At 37.7% G+C, this 21,432-nt stretch overlaps 1 protein-coding gene across 1 annotated transcript; it reads left to right on the forward strand.

The window, feature by feature from the left end:
- The first annotated feature begins 2,197 nt into the window (after positions 1–2,197).
- LOC122030425 (subtilisin-like protease SBT5.3) lies at positions 2,198–9,898 on the forward strand. The gene is made up of 11 exons (XM_042589626.1): positions 2,198–2,465; positions 2,562–2,674; positions 2,753–2,850; positions 2,937–3,101; positions 3,740–3,848; positions 4,991–5,528; positions 5,631–5,728; positions 6,339–6,584; positions 8,595–8,709; positions 8,792–9,005; positions 9,110–9,898. The coding sequence occupies exons 1-11, from the start codon at positions 2,376–2,378 to the stop codon at positions 9,655–9,657; spliced, it is 2,334 nt and encodes a 777-aa protein (XP_042445560.1). The 5' UTR covers positions 2,198–2,375; the 3' UTR covers positions 9,658–9,898.
- The last annotated feature ends 11,534 nt before the right edge of the window (positions 9,899–21,432 follow it).

Here is a 21,432-nt window from a genome sequence, read left to right on the forward strand (position 1 = left end):
GCTATGTCATATTATTTTATTTTTTTAATACAATATTTTCTCTTTCTTAATTTTTTTCTTCTTCTTTGTTCACGCTGTAACGAAGCCATGCTCACCGCGCCTCATCGCCGCTGCCGCTTGCCCACCACCGAGCTGAGAGGAAGTCTCAGCGGGGAGGGGATCTAGTCGTGCCGGAATCCGACCGCGATCTCGCCGGAATCTGGCGTGATCGCGTTCGGTCGTGACGCGTCCGGAATCTCGCCGCGATCGCGCCGCGACCGGAATCCGGTGCGATCGATGCCGAATTTCGATGCGACTGTGATCACGTCGGATTCCGACCGCGATCGCGTCAGATTCTGATCACGATCGTGTCCGGAATCGGGCGCGATCTCGGCCGGATTCCAGACGCGTCACGACCGAACGTGATCGCGCCAGATTCCGACGAGATCGCGGTCGAATTCAGGCGCGATCATGGCCGGAATCCAGCGCGTCTAGATCCCCTCACTGCCGAGACTTCCTCTCAGCTCGGCGGTGGGCAGGCGGCGGCAGCCGGAATCCATGCCGCGATCTCCGACGGGTTCACCCCTGGGCCATAGTGTGGGTGGGTCCAGGCGTACGGAGGCCGCCGTCGGTGGGCAGATGGCCGGCGGGTGGCGGGCGCGTGAGGAGGCGCGGTGAGTGGATGGCCGGCCGGTGAGGAGGCACGGTGAGCAGTGGCGAGAACGAAGAAACACAAGAAAAACTTATATTTAAAAAATTAAAAAAATCAAATTTTGTAGATCGCGGATGATTATATATATATATATATATAACCTGCGCGCACGTACAGTGCGCGACTATGTGTGCGCAAGATATCACTCGCTTTTATTTTTTTTAATTTTTGAATTAAAAAAATAAAAAAAATATTTTTTGTAAATTTTATTTTTAGGGTTCAAACTTTGGGTTATAGTTTTTAGTTATTTTTTTTAGATTTTATCTATAGCGTTCAGGCTTTCCAATTATGTTATAGTATTTGATTTTAAAAAAAAATTAAAATAAAATAAATTTAAGTATATATTGAGTATTGTAATATGTTGAGGAGATATATTAATGTATTAGAAATTTATATAAAGAAATGTTTATTTTTTTAATAAATAAAATATTTTTTAAAAATTTTATTTCTAGGGTTTAGGCTTTGGGTTATAATTTTTAAGTTATTTTTTTTAAATTTTATCTGTAGGGTTCAGTCTTCTAAATTAGGTTATAGTGTTTGGTTTTAAAAAAAAATTAAAATAAAATAAATTTAAGTATTTATTGAATATTGTAATATGTTGAGGAGATATATTAATGTATTAAAAATTTATATAAGGAAATATTTATTTTTTAATTGATTTTTTTAAATTTAAAATATTAAAAAAATAAAAACCGATTGATATCCTGCGCGCGTAGTCGCACACTGTACGGGCGCACAGGATATTAATCCTATATATATATATATATATATATAGTATATCTCTAAAATACATTACAATACTCCATAAATATTTAAATTTATTTTATTTTTAATTTTTTTCTTTTAACTAAATATTCTAACTCAATTGGGAAATATAAACCATAGAGGTTAAATCTTTTTAAAAAAATTAACTTAAAAATATAACCCAATTGAAAAGTTTGAATATAGAAATAAAATGTTAAAAAAATATTTTAATTATTTTTTAAATTCAAAATTAAAAAAAATTATATATATATATATTACTAGACGACCCTCATAAGTTCAAAAGCGCGGAGTCAGTCCCGGACACCTCGACCGTGACTCCGAGTGTACGGACTTATAAAAATTGTCCAGAAATGTTCATCGAATGAGTATTTAAGAAAATTTTGCATTATATATATATATATATATATATATCACACAAATTGATCAGGGCATTAAAAATTCATCCAGACACTCGACCTATGAGGATGGCCCACTGTGAGTTTACATTATATCAATTCTCTATATAAACTTAATTAATAATCATAAAATAAAATAAAATTTAAAAAAATTAGTTAAATTTACAATATTTCTTAATTTACATTGATAGTCGTTAAATTTTTTTTAAAGACTAAATAATATTAGTAGTCAGTATAAATTAAATATTTAGTACTAATTAAAAAATAATAATGTGACGGATTGTTATTGTATATAATAAGTGTGGAATTCCTTCATGCGTAACTTTGAAAATAATTAAATTTGATTACTAAAACAAGCAGCGCTCCGTCCTAAATGAAGCAGAGGCTCCTCTCCCACCCACCCACTGGCCACTACTTGCCGCACTGTTCCGTTGCAGACTGACAGCGGCCGCTGCTGGCTCCTCCCTCTTTCCGCCTACAGGAACCCAGATCAAGCAGGTGGAGAAGCCCCCAAGCGCAGAGCAATGGCGAATCGCAGCGCCAGTCTCCTTCTCTCCCTCCTCCCTTTTCTCCTCCTCTCTCCCCTGCTCGCAACTCCGGCTTTCGCCAAAAAGGTACGCATTCGATCGATCCCGTTCCCTCTTTCTTTATTTTGGGATCCGATCGACCTCGCCTGCGATTTCTGATCCATCTCATCCTCTTCGATGCAGTCGTATGTCGTCTACTTGGGCGGGCACTCCCATCGGCCAGAGGACCCCTTGCGGCTCTCCCACGATCGAGTCGTCGATTCCCACTACGAGTTCCTTGGTTCGTTCCTAGGGAGGTAAGAGATCGGGCTTTGAACACACCGATCCTCTTTATTGTTTTTTTTTTCACAAAAGTCCTTTTCGATCGCATGCAGCAAGGAGGATGCCCAGGATGCGATTTTTTACTCCTACGCCAACTACATCAACGGCTTCGCTGCTAATCTCGAAGATGAAGAAGCAGCTGCGATCTCAAGTGAGGCTAACTCTAGGATTTCATTTTTTTTTTTCTTCCTCCCCCATTGCTCATCGATCGCTTTGATGATTTCTTCTTTCTCGCAGAGCATCCCGCTGTCATATCTGTGTTTCCCAACAGAGGGCACAAGTTGCACACGACTCGGTCGTGGGAATTCATGGGCGTGGAAAAGAACGGCATGGTTCTTCCGAGCTCGATATGGGCGAAGGCCAAATTTGGGGAAGATATCATCATTGGAAACCTCGACACGGGTACTGCAAATTATTTTCATCGAATTCTACAATCTCACTGCTATCCCTTCCCATTTTAACAAATCCCATAAATTCAACAAACTATGATAATCAAACCTGAAAATTGTTTTTGATTAAATTTGTGCAAAATAAACTATCATATCCCTGCGTACTGTTTTTTTTCCATGATCATGCTATAGAATAGAATAGAATACAGTCAGTAACTCCCATTGTCACTTTTCATAGAACTTTTTCACATGTAACGGCCACCTTTTTCACATAATGTTACTTTTAATTTCTCAAATATTCTGTATCTTTTATCGATCAACAACCTTGATTCTTTTCTAGTAAATGCCTAAACCGTAGATCTTTTGAAATATCTTTTGAGATTTTAATATTATCAAAATGTGCATTTATTATTATTGTCTCTTCTTATATGGTCTACTTCTTCAAATCCTCTCAAAAGCTTGTAAATGCTACTTTTGGCCTTTTAAATTCATCACTCACTCATCTTAAATGTATAATAACTTCATTTCGATCTATTGAATTCGGAGTTTGATGTTAAATTATGAAAATTTCCCTGAACTGAATATGCGCAAGCTTTTTTATTGCTACTGTGTTTCATTGTCAACATGTAATTATTTATGATTGATGAGCAGGCGCGTGGCCGGAGTCAGAGAGCTTCAACGACCAAGGCATGGGGCCGATCCCTCCTCAGTGGAGAGGAATCTGTCAGGATGGCACTGATAAAGCCATCCACTGCAACAGGTCGTACTGTCTCCCTATCATCTCCTACCTTCAAACTATTCAATGAACTCGTCGTGTGTCATTATCATGGCATTTACACAGCAGAGCTCCTTTGTCTAATGTCTGCTTTTCTCAGCAAAGAACCGCAGATGCTTCTGCCATGAGTTGGCAATGGAGCAGTTTGCATGTGTGTGTGGTTTCCTGATTGATTATTCCTGTTCAAACAAGAAAAAAAAATCAAATGATTTTACAATTCTTTTTCATTTTTTTTTAACAAGAAAAGATGATCTGCATGACAAGACCATCTCTCGAAGCATTTTGGCCGGTGTTTTGTTTTTGGTCTCCTGATTAAAACAGACTTAGGTAGCTTCCTGCCAACCTTGTACTGCCTTATGCTGATCATACAAAGTAGAGAATTATACTCCCTCAATTAGTCACCCAGCAGTTCCACAATTATTCAATTTTCTAATGGTTGGAGGATAAAGAACTGGTTCACCATACCATAAGATATTAACCAACTTGGTCTACTTAATCTTCTCCCTAATCTTTTTTTACTGTTTCAATTAACAAACATGGCAGAGAACTGTTGCTACTAACCAAAGATAGGGGTACCAAATTACATTGCTACTCTGCTCTTTCAATTTTTATTTGAAGCTTTAGATGAATTAGTTTTTTGGTATTTTATCAAGGGGCATTTAAAAATTATTTATCATATCATGTATCATAACTTGATAGTTGTTCAAATATCTTTAGTGTATCAGCAAAATAATGCCAGTTCAATTCCCATGCACGAAATTTCTGTCAATACAGAAGTCTGAGAAAGAGTTTATTTTACCCTATTTTATAAGAGACGGTTTTCGAGATTTAAATCTGTGACATGAAAGTCACGTGATAGAAATTTTACCATTGGGCTAATTTGCGTTAGAATGTCAGCAAAATAGTTTTATAAATTTTAGATTTGGGGTTTGGGAATGAAATATGACTTTTAATAAATTTTAACTTTGTTTATTGATAAAATAAATGTCACCTATTTTTCTACAGCTAAAAAAAAAATAAGTTTTTTTAGAAATTTTGTCTTTATTATTCTTAACAATGAACTTGTTAATGACTTGGATATAATAATTTGGAATGTCAACCGATTAATCTGACGGCGGTTTTTGCAGGAAGCTGATCGGTCTAAGGTATTTCAACAAAGGGTACCTCTCGGCGGCGGGCACCGCCGCGAATCCCGCTGCCGAGTCGGTCCGCGACACAGATGGGCACGGCACGCACACTCTCTCCACGGCAGCCGGCCGATTCGTGCCCGGCGCGAACCTCTTTGGCTTCGGGAACGGAACAGCCAAAGGCGGAGCTCCCGGCGCACGCTCCGCCGCTTACAAAGTCTGCTGGCCGCCAGTAAACGGCAGCGAATGCTTCGATGCTGACATACTCGCGGCCTTCGACGCCGCCATACACGATGGAGTCCACGTGCTCTCCGTCTCCCTCGGCAGCGGGCCCACGGATTACTTCAAGGACGGAGTGGCGATTGGATCATTCCACGCTGTCAAAAACGGTATCACCGTCGTGTGCTCTGGTGGAAACTCGGGGCCTGCGCCAGGATCGGTCTCGAACACCGCACCATGGATCATCACGGTTGCGGCCAGCACCATGGACAGGGAGTTCCCCGCCTATGTTTCTCTCAGCAACAATAATCAAATCAAGGTTTTCTGGTTTCTGATCATTGATGCATCTCGTTCTTGATTCGTTATAGTTTTTGACCATATTGATCTTTTGATTTTATTGGATTTTTTTTTTTTATACCAGGGTCAAAGTCTTTCTCCAATGGGACTTCCGAACAATGAGTTTTACCCTATCCTTAGCTCGCAGAAAGCCACAGCAACAAATGCATCACAGGATTCATCGTAAGGATGTTTTTAAAATACATTGCTTATTGCATTTGTTGTCGATTGATTTTATCATGAGCAAAAGTAAAATTTCATGTTGTAAAGCAAGTTACATGCTTGAACTTTAGGAATTGAATAGTGGATGGCTCTCCACAACTAACTAATGCAAGAATCAAGATCCTTTTTGCTAAGTTTGATCGAGTTGCCACATATTCTAAAACTCTAAACTAGTCGGCGATATTCTCGTTTTAACACTTTAACCCTAGTCAAGCTCAGAAAACCAACAGAATCCTCAGAGAGCACAACCAGATAAATAAAATTAACATTAATTCTAATAGATAACAGATGGTAGTTTCAAACTGATAAGCCTAGCTCTAAAAGATCCCCTTTATATGTATATGATTTGATTTTCCCAGAATACATTTTACAATCTCAATGCATAATTTATCATGATTGAAGTTATCAGTTTTTTTATCTCAATAGTCAATGCTTGTATACAAATTCTTGGAAGATCACACATATATGCTCGTACGATCTTCATTTGGTTAACTGGTCCTATTATTCTATTCATCCAGCTGTCTTCATTATTGCAAACAAAAAATAAGTAGCTGTTGCATTTAACATGCAGCAAGTTGTGCCTTGAGAACTCTCTAGATCCAGAGAAGGTGAAAGGCAAGATAGTTGTATGCCTACGAGGACAAAATGCGAGAGTAGAGAAGGGGGATGTTGTTCGCCGAGCTGGTGGGATTGGATTGATATTAGCAAATGATGAATCTACTGGAAATGAAATTATTGCAGATGCTCATGTTCTTCCTGCAACCCATATATCATATGCAGATGGTGTAGCTCTATTATCCAATCTCAATTCTACCAAGTAAGCAATTTAACTTTGCACTTTTCTTATTTTAAATTAATCATTAGAGTGCAAACAGAAGATCAACTTCTTAAAGCATCTAAAAACATATATATAATTCTAAATCCAATTATATAAATCCTTATATATATACACGGATTTGCTAGCCTACACACCCATCCGTGAGCACCTAGTGTTATTTTTTTTTAAAAAAAATTGTTTAAGGGTTTATGGTTTAGGGTATAATATTTAGGCTAAAGGAAGTGAAAATTAAAAAAAAAAAAAGACAGCCCAGTGCATGAAGCTCCCGCTATGCGGGGTCCCGGGGAAGGATCCATTGTATGCAGTCTTACTCTGAAAAAAAAAAAAAATTAACACTAGGTGCTCACGGATGGGTGTGTCAGGTAACAAATCTCTCTTTCTCACTCTCTCTTTGTATATAAGAAAGTGATATGTTGTATCCCTGGGTGCACACCTGAGAGGGTAGCACCCATGTGGTGTGGGCCCCACAGGCGCCCACGTGGGCGCTGCCCTCTCAGGGCGTACCCCCCGATATATATATATATATATATATATATATATATATATATATATATATATATATATATATATTTGGTTTAGGCTAACTAAACTAGCTTCAATAATATATTTATTTAGGTAGAATATCATTTCAAAAACACAATGGGCTAGTTAAGAAAATTAATTGCTTCTCTTTTTATTATGGTTGTGAGTGAATTGACTTTATTGTAATTTGTCAAATTACAATAAAGTCAAAGTTCATGATATAGGCGCATTGTCATGGCCACGGATTGATGCAATTGGTACTTGCATGAGTATTTGCTCTAATAGGTCGGGTCAATTCCCACTCGGTGTAAAATGTCTTGTTGGGTGCCTGACCTCCTCCATGCAAAGAGTTGCTGCGCTAGGACAAAATGCCCCCCGTGATTTACTATCTTGTCGTGGGGCTGGCGATTCTTAGCCGTTTGGGGTGAGTTATATCACCTTTTGTTCCAATGATATAGGCACATTGTATCATTAATATATTTGTTATGCTAATATATAAATTAGATATTTCTATAAGTATTCTTAATTTCGTGTGTGTTATTGCATATGCTTCCATATACCATATCCCTATGTGGTGGGTCAACCACACACTAGTGTACACTTTATAAAACCTCAATAATCACTTACCTACGTGCTGATATCATAGAACTTAATTGATTTAAGGTGCCATTGTAGATGTATCAACAAAATACATAAGACAATATTTTAACCATTATTAATCTAGAATTGAGATATATGCCCCAACAATGATAACATTAGTAATCCACCCGAACAATAAAAGTTGTGGAAGTCTTATGTGTAACCCTGCCAATAAGTAATTTTAAATTAAGAAAATAAAAAATAAATTAAGTTATATAAAATATAACTTCTGATAAAATTAAGTTTAAACAATAAAAATATTTTGTACATATATTATATATTTTATGCTTTTCATTAATGTTGTTATTTCAAAAATTATTGTAAAATCCTTGAATTTAAGAAATCAAGTTTAATAATGAAGTAAAAGCATCAAAGCCATTTTAATAAGGTCAAGGAATGAAATTATTGAATTTTGTAGATCTGTTTAGAGAAATTTTTGAAGAATAAAATATACCAGAACGCATGTAGTTAAAGATGATGTCTTCTTTAAAAATATAAAAACTAAAACTAAATCAATTTTTATGATATTAGGTTTGAGGATGAAATTTTGTTGAAGACTAGCAGAGATGTTACATAAATTTGGTAACTTTCATTAGAAGTCGCAACCATCCATCATAGATATATTTTTTTTAAATGGAGACTAGTCCGTTGCAAGGGACGGTTGAAGATAAGATTTTTGTACTATCACGGATACTACTCTCAGATGACCACTTTTTTTTATTGTTGTAGTGGGCAAAATTTAAATATTAAATTAATGTATGAGATCGATAAATGTTGTTCAATATTCTTCTCTTTATTATACTTATTTTTCTTTAATCTTGTATGTAGGTCATTGTTTGGTCATATTTCGACCCCTAAGACATTAATTGGCACAAAACCTGCACCAATTATGGCTGCCTTTTCTTCTCGGGGACCAAATACAGTAAACCCTGAGATCCTCAAGGTTATCTAGGAATTCTATTGTTTTTCTTTTCAAAGTCTTGGTTAATCCAATGATCTTATCAATTATTGTTCGCGGTATTCAGCCTGATATCACTGCACCTGGGGTTAGTATCATTGCTGCCTACACTGAAGCCACTAGTCCAACAGGTCTAAGCTTTGATGATCGTCGTGTTTCATTCAACTCCGAGTCTGGAACATCCATGTCTTGCCCCCACATTTCTGGAATTGCTGGCCTACTCAAGGCTCTCCACCCTGAGTGGAGCCCCTCGGCGATTAAATCAGCCATCATGACAACAGGTTCACCACTTAATTTTTTCATGACATGTTAATTTTCTTCTCGTACAGACTAAAAATGGTTCATTAAACATCATGATTGTTTGTTGTATTTTCAAATTGTGCAGCTAGAATTCGAGATAACTTTAAAGAGCCTATGACCAATTCATCCTTCTTGAAGGCTACCCCTTTCAGCTATGGCTCTGGCCATGTCCAACCAAATCGTGCCATGGACCCTGGCCTTGTTTACGACTTAACTCCAAAGGATTACTTGAACTTCTTGTGTGCCCTTGGCTACAACTCCACTCAAATAGCTACATTTAGTCTTGAACCTTATGTGTGCCCATCAAAACCATGTAAGCTGGAAGACCTGAACTATCCTTCAATTACTTTGCCTAATCTCTCAGGTGGTGGCAGCTTGACAGTAACCCGAACATTGAAGAATGTTGGATCACCGGGCACATATAGTGTCCGCGTGGAAGCCCCTTTTGGCGTTTCTGTTGTCGTGAAGCCTACAAGCCTTAAATTTGAGAAACTAAATGAAGAGAAGAGTTATAGAGTTGTTTTCAAGGCTAAAAGAAACAAGTTAACTGGAACGCATGTGTTTGGTCGCTTAACATGGTCAGATGAGAGGCATTATGTTAGAACTCCTATTGTGGTGAAGGCAGTGGCTTAGAGAAATATGCAATACTCAAAAAAGAAGAGATGTAGTAGTTCCATAGATCAAGCCTTTGATATAAAAAAGTAGTCGTTAAATTTTATCTTAAATACTTCAAAGGTAAAGTTGATATTTCATACCAAAACAATTTTCTTTTCCTTTAATTCATACCAAAAGTTCAATGCCTTTGGTTGAGTGGAAAGAAGTTAATCATTGGTTGTGTATGTACTAGTTGAAACACTATGGTACTTTTTTAATATGATTTTTTAGCTTTAAATCGAGATCAGATCCTCTGTCCTAAGATTCTCATGTCCCCGTGTCCACTCGTCAATCGGACGGTGATGATATTCCCGTGATATGTATTATATTTTTGAGATGTGATTTAGTTCGTCCGATCGATAAGGGGATATGGGGACACATAGTCTTAGGATAGAGGATCTGAACTCTTTTAAATCTCTTTTTTGAAATGTTAAAATTAACAATGAAGCCGTTTTTCCTCAAAACTCACTGTTTCAACAAATTTGAAGCAACAACATATGGAAAAAAAAACTTTTCTGACTGATACGGGCGAATTGATTAGAAGGAAATTATTATTATTAAGAGAATAATAATACGGACCAGCAAAACTTTGCAGCTTACTTTTTATGAGAAGACAGAAAAATTCTATACAAACTGGAACTGATTAACCCGACCTGAGACTATGGAACATAGTACCCAAGGTCTCGCAAAGCACAAGGTCGGAGATGGAAAGCATTCGATGGATGTTTGAGTTGCTTCCTCTTGTAGCTCTATAAGATGGCTCCCGGTATAAGTGAGTTGGTTATCATATGACTTGAGTTGATTATCATATGATAGGTTTGTAGAATTGAGTAAGGATAGAATTTAAGCAAAGAACGAGGAATTATCTTTTCATGTGATGATTAATTTTAAATTTCTTATTTACTTCCTTTTAATGGTATGAGACTGTCATGAAGAGCCACTAGAGTAAGAGATTTTACTTTTGTACATACTGGTATATATCCTATAAAGTCTCTCATGAGATCATTTAGTAACTCATAGGGAAGGATATCTTGTCGAGCCTGAGAACAGCTTCAAGCCCCACGAGTTGACTCCTCTACCCTACTACGTGTTAATACCATCCGTTTCCGTGTCTCTTGTTCTTCCTTCGGATCCCAGGCAATATGGACACTTGTTTGAAGTTTGGGTTGCTAGCTCATGAAAGGGTGGAACTTGTGACGAATGTTGAATAACCCTGTGGATCTCCTCAGTCAATCAATGACATTGTTGGGTAGAATGTCCATACGCCTAATGGAGGACATAGTAAATTAGAACGACGGGCAACACGGGTACTCTTGGGGTCTCCCTAACAACCGACTCTTCTCGAGCATTTGGATATCCCTATCTCTAGGTGTCCGGACAATTGTGCAGTTAGACAAGGGCATGGGCACCCTCGGACGAGGTGGAGAAGAAGCTTTCTTCTCTACCGGATGTAGTCCTTATAGTGCTGCCTCACCTTATACAGAGGCTTTTTTATTAGAGATCTAAAAAAACCTCCTTCCACCAATTCTTAGGAGACAGCTTGGATGAGAATCTTAGAGGTAGATGCGGACATATCCAGAGCATCCTGATTGAATTGCTGGATATATTCTCATTTCTCTGCTGCTATAGAGAAATAGGTTTAGTGGTGTTTTGTGATACTTCTTGTTACTGGAGAAATGTTAAAGGAACAATGAGCTAAACTCCTTGAATGTACAAAATAGATCCGGGCTTTAACTGATTGAACCATCCTATTGCCGGGCCGACAAGGGTGGCAAGGAAGACCCAATTAACATTTCACTCCCTTTTGAACATCGATGCAAAAGGCAACGATCTCAAATTAGTGCGGTGATGCTCTAGATATGAAACTCCATTGTATTCGCCAATCTACAGTAGTCGAAGTGACTCGGCAATTCCTCCATGATGATGTGCTTGAACAACAAGTATAGTGGTCATCAAGTAATAAAAATTATCAATCCCACAAGTACTATAAAATCGAGTATTGATTGAATTAGTAAAACGGATTATCTAGAGAACCAAAAGTTGTGAGAATTTGTAACAAGGGAGAGGGAGTCGAGCGCAAGCAAGAAGTCGAGAAAGAAATCTGGATTGGGGGAACTATCCTAGGACTTGTAACACCCACGAATTTCTATAAGTACATGAGTAATTATTTCCACTAGAACTCAGAAATAAGAGAAGGAGAAAGAAAAAAAAAAGAAGAAAATAAAATAATGATATATAATAATAAGATAAGAGGAGAAGGTCAAGGATTGAACCTTGAACCTCTCACAAACAATGGAGAAAGATTTATGGCATGATCACCACTAGGATAGAGAGTAACATATGGATAGGAAGAGATGAAAATGTTAGTTAAAGGAGAGAAAAAGAAAATAAAGCAAGAAGCAAGAGAAAACCAAATTTGCTTACCTCTTTTTCCTCTTGGTGAAGAGAAGGAACAAGAAGAAGACAAGTTGCCTTCCTCACTTCTCCCTCTTCTCATTTTCGTGAGAACCAAGGGAAGTGACATGGGAGAGTTAAGAAAGGGAGTAAATGAAGGCATAAATTCCCCTCATGGTGAATAAATAGAAAAATGAGAAAGTAAATCCCTCATTTTCTTCACCGAAACTAAGAGGTCTTCCCCGAAACTTGGAGGTCTTCCCTCTCCTTGATCCGAACACTAGGTCAAGTTTCTTCTCCAAGAAAACTAATTTTCAAGAAGAAGTCTTCAAGTTCTAGGCCTTCCAAGCAAAGGAAGCCAAAGGAGACACAAGAAGAAGAAGCTCCTTCCTTGCTTAGCTCCTAGGATATTCTTCTCTTAAGAAAGAAAAACCACAAGCGAAAGGATGTAAGTTCCCTCACCTGTGGTACAATAGCTCTACGATTGTCATGTAAATATATTGCTAGAAAAAAACCTATGTTTGTTTCATGAGGGTTTCGGCCAAAACAAAAATAAGAAAGGTTTTAAGAACTTGAAAACCAACTAGGTAAGTTCATGATGTTTCCTATGATATGTAATTGATGATAAGGGGGTTAGACTAATATTTTCATGCCGGAATGTTTTGTTAGAACATAAGTTTATGGGCTTAGACTTTCGGCCAAGAAAGAACAAAAGAACTAGAAAAAAAAACTCTAGACCTAAAACAAAACATGTTCTCTTATCCTTATGATATGTACCTTATGGAAGATGGTGTTGTTGATGTTTTACCCACTTGTATGTTAATTTAAACTTGATTCCATCTTCATGAACTTTCGGCTATGATAAAGTTGAGGGCCTAAAAGGGCTTAAAACCTAAAAGTTTAGCATGCTATGATTTTCATAAGACAAGATTGGAAGCTAATATGACATGCCATGATCTTAGGTTAAATTGAACTATAATTTTTATGTATATTATGTTTCGGCCATCTTAAGACTTGAACCCTAGGAAAGTTTAAATCAAGCCTAAGATACTTATGATCTTCTTGAAGAAAAGATATGAAGTAAACTAATGTTCTTATGTTGCTTGAAACTTGAACTTGCTTAGTCTACAACTTTCGGCCACACTTGGTTCTTTGACCTAGGATGCTCAAAATTCTAAACTAAGTGGTCCATGTTATTCCTTGAAATGAATGCTAGGAAATTCTTATGGTCTTCATGCTATTATGCCACTAGAAACCTAATTTCCATGCTTAACAATATTCGGCCACATTAGGTTAAAAAGTTTGAGAAGCTTGACACTTAGACTAAAAAGTACTTATGGTGTTTCTCATGATATGTATTGGAATATTGGTATGAAGTTCAATCTTTTTATGTTACATGTAACCTAGAAACATGTTGCTAGGGTTTCGGCCATGTTGGGGTTAAAGGCTTAGAGAACTTAGAACCTAAATCAAACATGCTCAAGTTGTTTCTCATGAAATGTGATGTGACAATTGTTAGGGTTTTCATGCTTGTATGATGTTTATAGCCAAAATAAAGGCTTAATGGGTTTCGGCCATGTTATGAAAAAGGAAACTAGAAAGCTTGGAACCTATACCTAACATGCTTAAGATATTCCTTATGTTCTAAGAAATGATAAATGTTTGAGGTTCACTTGTTCTTTTTGTTGTTTGCTAACCCAAACCATCTTACATGTTTCGGCCACCCCTTGTTACTAGAGTTAGAGACCTAATTAGATTCTCCCATGAACTTCACATGCGATGCTTTATGATATGTTAAGAGTATGACATGCTGTGATGTCTATTTATGTATGCTAGGTCAAATTTCATGATATGCTATGTACTTAAGTTCATGATATGCTGTGTGCTTAGTTTCATGATATGCTATGTATTTACTTTCATGATATGCTGTGTGCTAAATTTCATGATATGTTATGGGCTTATTTTCATGATATGCTGTGTGCTCAAAGTCATGATATGCTATGTGCTTAACTTCATGATATGCTGTGTGCTCAAATTCATGATGTACTATGTGCCTAAACTCATGATATGCTATGTGCTCAAATTCATGATATGCTATATGCTGTGTGCTTAAACTCATGATAGGTTGTATGCTTAATTATGCATGTGTTCATGATATGCTGTGTGCTCAAAATCATGATATGCTGTGTGCTCAAATATACATGCATTAAGCTATGTCTAAAAGAGTTGCTTCCCTATAAGTGGGATCAAGAGCACTCTTCATGATATGAATATGACATGAGTAATATGGACTATGTAAATATGACATGCTATTTTACTTTTAAGGCTTGTACCAAGGGTGGGCTCCATAAGCGCCCCGGGGTCGATGGACTAAGAAACGGACCTCGTTAGGGATGAGCTCCTAAGTGCCCCTAGGTCGATGGACTAAGAAATGGGCCTAGTATATGTAAGCATTGTAGGGTTCAAGACTTGCTACCTTGAACCTACTAGGACGCGCGCATTTATGTACGTGGTACAAGCCGGGATCCCCTCTTATGTTGAGATTATGTTTAAGTATCTATGCTATACGTTTGAAAAAAAAAGAGAAAAAAAAAGACATAATGCATATGTTCCATGATGTATGTTTAAGAGTTCACCCTGCATATACCTTAGGAATAAACTATGATAATTATGATGATCATGTTATGATATGCCATGCTACCTTGTGTTTATGTCATGATTATGCCATGATATCTATGATGATGCTTATGACATGTATGGTGATCATGTATGTTATGCCATGATACCTTATGCTATGATGTATGTTTTATGATTGATGACATACTATACGGTTTCTGTGAGTAGGAAAGGAACTTACTGAGCCATGAGTGCTCACAGCTTACTTTCTTGTACCACAGATAAGGGCAAAGGATGGATGAACTAGGAGAGCAGCAGGAGGGGCTAGCAGGATGTGTGTGGCAGTGACTGGCTAAAGAAGAGACCTGCTTTTTGTTTAATGGAAATTATGCCTAGTTTATATAGGACTCTATGACATTTTATCATGTTTACTCTATATGTCTTGAAATAATGTTAAGTAAGACATGTGGACTCTATGTTTCAAAAAAATTTACAAGTAAGACTTCCGCTGTAATAAGTTATTAAGTTGATAAGTATGGTAAGTAACCCCCGTCGCCTTAACAGGAGGGGCGGGGCGTTACAGGACTTCGGTTTCACCATGATGTTCATTATCAACCTAAGTATTGTTTACTTTTCTATCTTTATATTTATTCGCATGTAGATGGTCTATCCCGAGATATCGATATAAACTTTTAGAATTATATCTACATGCTTACCCAAATGCGATGCCTATTTTTAAGGCAGCATTACTAGTACAACCGCTTTCTCAACAAGGCTCCTGTCACTCTGTCCGATGGTCCCCTAGTTGTCCTCTTCTACTTTGTGACACTAAATTGGGACAAACTCATTACATTCTGTGATAACCAATGGTGCCTTATGCCCTCGTGAGGATCTGGATTACTTGTGTGACCAACCCCTCATGTCTCGGTCATTTATGAGTTAGAAATTTGAGTTCACTTTTCAGTCCTTCCTTGCGTCTCGTGAGATATGAAGGTATATGTTAGTGTTACAATTGTGTATGCACAATAAAGCTAGATACTAGAATAAATATGTCATGTAATAGAGAAAGATAAACAAATACATAAATTGAATGTCAATAATTCATCGAGCTACTTCGATCCCTAATCCTAGAATTTAGAGAACTATTCCATAGAGATGGAGTTACAATCGAGAGACATTAATATAAGTAATCTATAACTCAAAACTAGAAGAAGAGTGAAGAGAAGGCTTAGCCAATTGATGCCGGTGTCTTCGGATGAATCCACCAAGCTCTAAATGTGGATAGATCACTTTGATGGTGGTTGAAATGACGACTCTAGGGTTTCCCTTGATAGGGAAAATCCTCCTCTAGGGAAGGGGACAGAGCCCTAAATCCAAAATACCCTAAACAAGAGTCTCATGAGTTCTTTTATAGCCTCTGAATCCTTCCAAATCTGTTAGATTGTCAGGAGGCCACCAAAATAATGTTTTCGGTTGGTTAAACTAGGTTTTTATAGGTTTCACATTGAACAAAACTTGTAGATCATGAAATTATCTTCAATTTGATAGGTCCTGGGTCCTGTGACTCAACTCAAGCTAGAGGTTATATCTATTCAAAGTTTGGTTTTCTATTTCCAATTAATTGAACCGGAAGCTGACATGGCCATGCGCGGGGGGGGGGAATGTTGGAGGCTGTGGATTCCATTTTTGCTCCGTTTTGATTAAAATTTTAATTTAATGGTTTTTGGTTTCCCATATGATCCACGGGCATGTACTATATTGGAAATACACATTCTAAGGTTTCTTGGCTCCATTTTAGTTTCAAATCCGTGTCCTATCAATAAAAAGACACAAAGAGCAGTTCTCCGAATTAAAGAATAAAAATGATGTAAAAGATATGTATGCAAAATATGCTCATATAATAAAATAAAATACATGTGAAATAATACTAAAAATTAGGTATGAAATGCACTCTTCAAATACTGCCAGACTTTAACTTTTTCTTATCTTCAAGTAAAACTAGTAATCTAGACCTATATGTGTGAATAATGGATCATAATCACTAATGAATTAGTATATTTCTATCATGTAGTTTCACTAATGAGCAAAGACAACCAAATCATCTTAATATGGCCTAACTAAAAGTTCTTTATGCTTAGTGCAAAAAATGACTTAACTTTTTTCTAGTTTTTAACTATCAATCCTAGTCAGGTCATCATTTAACTGTGTTCCTAATGCTTCCAGCAATAAAAACTTACCTATTACACGCAAGGTTCATTCCCACCGAAGTGTTATGCACCATTTATATAAGGTGTCAAAGGAGTACTCGGTATCAAGAGAAACTTTATAAGTATTTTTTTAGTAATTTAACTTAGTCTCAAAGGGATACTTTATAAGTTTCCACTCACGAAAATTATTTTTTATCTCATATTTTCTCTCTATTTTTTTTTAATGTGCGATGCTTGAGAAATCTTTTTTTTTCTCTACATGATCTTTTTCTTTCTTCTTTTATTTATGGGATTTTAATTTTTCCTAATGAGAACCACGATCTGAGCTTTCTAGTAAAAAAAATGCCATAAGGGGTCATCTAGAAATTAAGAGTACTGTTGGCCTCTTAGCTGTCGGCAAGAGGGGGTGAATTGCTCTGCAAATACAAAGACACCTTTCTCGAACTTTACAGCGTAATTAAAACTAACACTTGCATAAAAAGAATTAAAAAACTAATTAAGAAAAAAATGCACCGAATTTACTTAGTTTGCAATCAGGGGATTGCTAATCCAAGACCTTGAAAAGTGCACTAAGATTCTCCTCTACACGGAGTAGTCTCTTACAATATTGAAGCACACAATTATAAAGCTAAACAAGAAAGGAATTGATTACAAGTGTTCTATTTTATCTTATGGGACCAGGGTTGTATTTATAGCTTTGGTTGGAGTGTCTGGAAGGGTTCCAGGCGCCTTGGGGGGACAAACTTTTATTCCCGTCGCAATGAAACGTGTCACGTCGTGTTTTGGATAAAATTTGGTTCTGAGCGCTCGGACCTAAGTTAACTTTGTGTTAACTGTTTGGTTCGGGTTCTTGCTCCGGCTCCGCTTGCTTGGGTCCGAGTTTTCCCCTCCGGCTCTGCTCACATTGGTCTGGGTCTTCCGATCCAATTCCGCTCGCTTGGATGATCTTAGTCATCTGAAATAGGGCTCATTTGAACCCAACTTCTGGCCTTCGAGTAGTCTTTCGCTCCGGCTTCTCATCCCTTGGAAATATCATGCGCCTCCTTCTCATCCCCCTGCGTACTCTTCCGCAGCACCTCATCCCTCAGGCACATCGAGCCCGTCAGCCCTCCCTCGTGTTGTCCTTCTTGCTGGCTGCGTCTTTCGCTCGACTTTCTGTGCTCCTAAATTCCTGCACACTTAGACACAGGGGTTAAATACCAAAAGGAGCTAACTTGACTTGGTTGATCACATCAAAATCACCACGGGATACTTACTATTGATGCAATGGACCTCTAGGGTTTTGATGTTTAACAATATACCTAAGTTTGATTAATTTGACCAAGGGTTGATCCAAACTGGACTTGATGTTTGGAAGAGAGAAGTCTAGTCAGGACTAAATGACTAGCAAAGATAAGTCCTAACCAAAGGATAGGCAGGTGAGAAGTCTATTGAGTGACTAGTCCTAACTGGAGGTTAGGCAAAGTGGAAGTCCTAGTGAGTAAAGCTGGGCCCTAGTGAGTGAAGCTAGATAGTGGAAGTCCTGGTGAGTGAAGCTGGGCCCTAGTGAGTGAAGGTAGGTGGTAGAAGTCCTGGTGAGTGAAGTCAGGCCTTAGTGAGTGAAGCTAGGTGGTGGAAGTCCTGATGAGTAAAGCTAGGTAGTGGAAGTCTTGGTGAGTGAAGCCGGGCCCTAGTGAGTGAAGCTAGGTGGTGGAAATCCTGGTGAGTGAAGTCAGGCAATGGAAGTTCTAGTGAGTGAAGCTGGGCAACCCTAGGGGAGGTAACCCTAGGTTATATATGACCGACTGGTTTCCGGTCGACCACGCGTGGTCGACCGGACCAGTGAATCTTGAAATCTGTTAACACTATCTTACTTTACTGTTTTATCTATTGTGCTAACTTGGTGTTGCAGGGAAGTCCAGCTAGGTCAACGGGTCGATCGGATAGCTGGTATGAAGTCTAAATAGGTCGATGGATTGACAGGATGTCTAGCAAGATGGTAAGTTAAGGTAAGTCATTGGAGGAGAGTGACTTTGTGAGGACGCGTTCCCCATTTGAGGGAACAGTAGACGTCAATCCAACTTAGATCTATTTGAGAAATCTAAGTTGAGATTTTAACTAGATTCTAGTCTCAAGGAGACAAAATGAATTACTACTCTACTTATTATACTGTGCTAACTTTGTTTTACAAGGTAATTTTTATTGTCTCGGACTAACTTGCAGAAAAATAAGTTTGCTGGAAAATTAGGTCTAGGTACCCAGAGGGGATCCAGGCGCTCAGAGTTGGTCCGAGTGCCCAGAATGCCAAAAGTTATCTCATCGCCAGCTTAGAGTGCGCTGATTGGATAGGCTGACGTCACGGTCCAGGCACCCGAAACTGCCTATATAAGCAACCTTCCACCAAGAGCATATATACGACAACTTTCTTTTGCAATTGCCTTCTTGCATGCTGCTCCAAAGACGCTCCTGCGATGCTGTGAAGCTTCTTCGACAACCTGCGACTCTGATTTTTATTTCCCTTGTTGTCAGTTACTTTATATTATAGTTCTTGTACTTATCGTGTAACCCTTTTTGCGAACTATTAGTGGATTGCCCAACGAAAGCACTCGACGAGTGTGAACCTTGGAGTAGGAGTCGACAAAGACTCTGAACCAAGTGAAACTTGGTTTGTTAGCATTGTTCTTATTTTTCTCTTCCGCTGCGTACTCGATTTAATTCTTGATTTTCAACGATCGCTGTTCACCCCCCCCCTCCCCTCTAGCGTTCTTTTCAATCCAACAAGTGGTATCAATGCAGGTGCCGCTTCGAATTGGTGCAATCACCAATCAGAGCAGGTACGCCTTTCATTTTTCCCTCAAAAATTATTTTTGAAAAATTTATTTTCATTTTTTCATCGTGGTTAGTGTTGACAAAGTATTGTATTTAACAAAATTTATAATAATATTTTTATTAATATTTTATTTTTTTGAAATTATTATTTTTTTCACATATATTTCTTTATCTCCCACATTGTTTACCTCAAGACAAAGTCTTGGAAATTGTTTCTTGTCTATATATTTTTTTTTTTTTTGCAAATATACCAATGTCTCTTCAAGAAGGGCGGAACATCCATAAACCACCACCATATGATCAAGAAGATTTCAACTACTGGAGGCGAGGTTCTTAGGAAGCCTAAATTTTGATAATTTGCTGATATTGAAAAAGTCTTCTCGGGATTCAAAATTGAACAAAAATGTAAGTAAACTAATTTGTAATATTTTACCTAACAATGTTATATGCAAATTAGAAAAGTACCAGAATGTATATGAGCTTTAGACCCAATTGATCAAGCTTCACGAGGAGTCGATGAGCTAGAGGATCAAGTCGAACTTGAGGTCGGATCTGAGTCTGAATCCCTAGAGTCATCCTCAGAATCAGACTAAACCAGTTTTATGGCCTTATGGCACAAGAGGAGGTAGAAGGATCTGAATCAGAGTTAGAACAAAAGTCAGAATTCGAATATGAGACGACAATGGACAAGGAGGAGAATCCTAACAAGGATTCTAAAGGTAAATTTATAAATTCAAATATCATTTAATATGTTTTAAATACAGAGAAAGAGGGCATTAAAAAAGTAAGTGTCCCACCTATAAGACTCGAACCACACAACTAGAGGTAAAGGAGAAGTCGACACTTAAAGTTCAAAAAGGGAAGAAGCATATCTAATGCTTTAATTGCAAAAAGATGGGTCACTACAAACCTCAATGCCCAGAAAGAAGACCTAAGGATCCAGGGGAGCAAATGTTGTAAGTTTACAATACACGACAATCTAATTTTTTCTACACATGTTAGTAAATTAGATAAACATCATTGCTCTAGTTTGGATTTACCTCAACAATTAGATATGCATGCTCAACCAAATAAATTAACTAATAAAAATCTAAATAATAATTTAGAAAACAATTCTTTAATCTTTAAAATTTCATATTCAAGGTTTAGTAAATTAGAAAAACAAATCAATCTTTTGAAAAACAAAATTTATAAACAAGAAAAGATAATTAAATCATTAAATCTAGACTTGAATTATAAGTCTAAACCAAATCTAAATAAAAAAAACTAAGAAAAAATCAAGTATCTTTTGATTATGAAATTAATCAACAAATGTAATAACAAACTGAATCTAAATCAGAAACATAAATTAAAATTCATAAAATCTAGATTTAACTCAATTAAAATATTTAACATAAACATTTTAAAGCAAAACTTAATCAAACACGACTGATCCAGTGGTTAGGTGAGGCCCGCTCGGCAGGAGGTCAAAGCGGTCAATGTCCTCGACAGACATCCGATCGAGCGAATTACCTTCTCGATCAGTAGGAAGAGTAGTCACCGAGCTTCCGAAGCTCGTGAAGCTCAAAGCAGGAAGAGACAAAGGTCGAGCGGCCGCCCCACTCAGCTAAGCGACGGACGCAGCCTTGACCCGGCAGGCAGGGCTCCCTCGCTCGATAGGGTGGAGCCGGACAACATCTCATTGGTCGAGCGGGAGCTCGACCCTGCCGTTGCATCACTTGGACGATAG

This window comes from Zingiber officinale, chromosome 10B, assembly GCF_018446385.1.
Source record: "Zingiber officinale cultivar Zhangliang chromosome 10B, Zo_v1.1, whole genome shotgun sequence".
Taxonomy (NCBI): domain Eukaryota; kingdom Viridiplantae; phylum Streptophyta; class Magnoliopsida; order Zingiberales; family Zingiberaceae; genus Zingiber; species Zingiber officinale.

Bases quoted from the DNA above. Each gene is read 5' to 3' on its own strand.
- LOC122030425 (XM_042589626.1), top strand. From the start codon at position 2,376: ATGGCGAATCGCAGCGCCAGTCTCCTTCTCTCCCTCCTCCCTTTTCTC. The intron at 6,585-8,594 runs GTAAGCAATTTA...TCTTGTATGTAG, and splicing joins TCCAATCTCAATTCTACCAA to GTCATTGTTTGGTCATATTT. The intron at 9,006-9,109 runs GTTCACCACTTA...CAAATTGTGCAG, and splicing joins ATCAGCCATCATGACAACAG to CTAGAATTCGAGATAACTTT.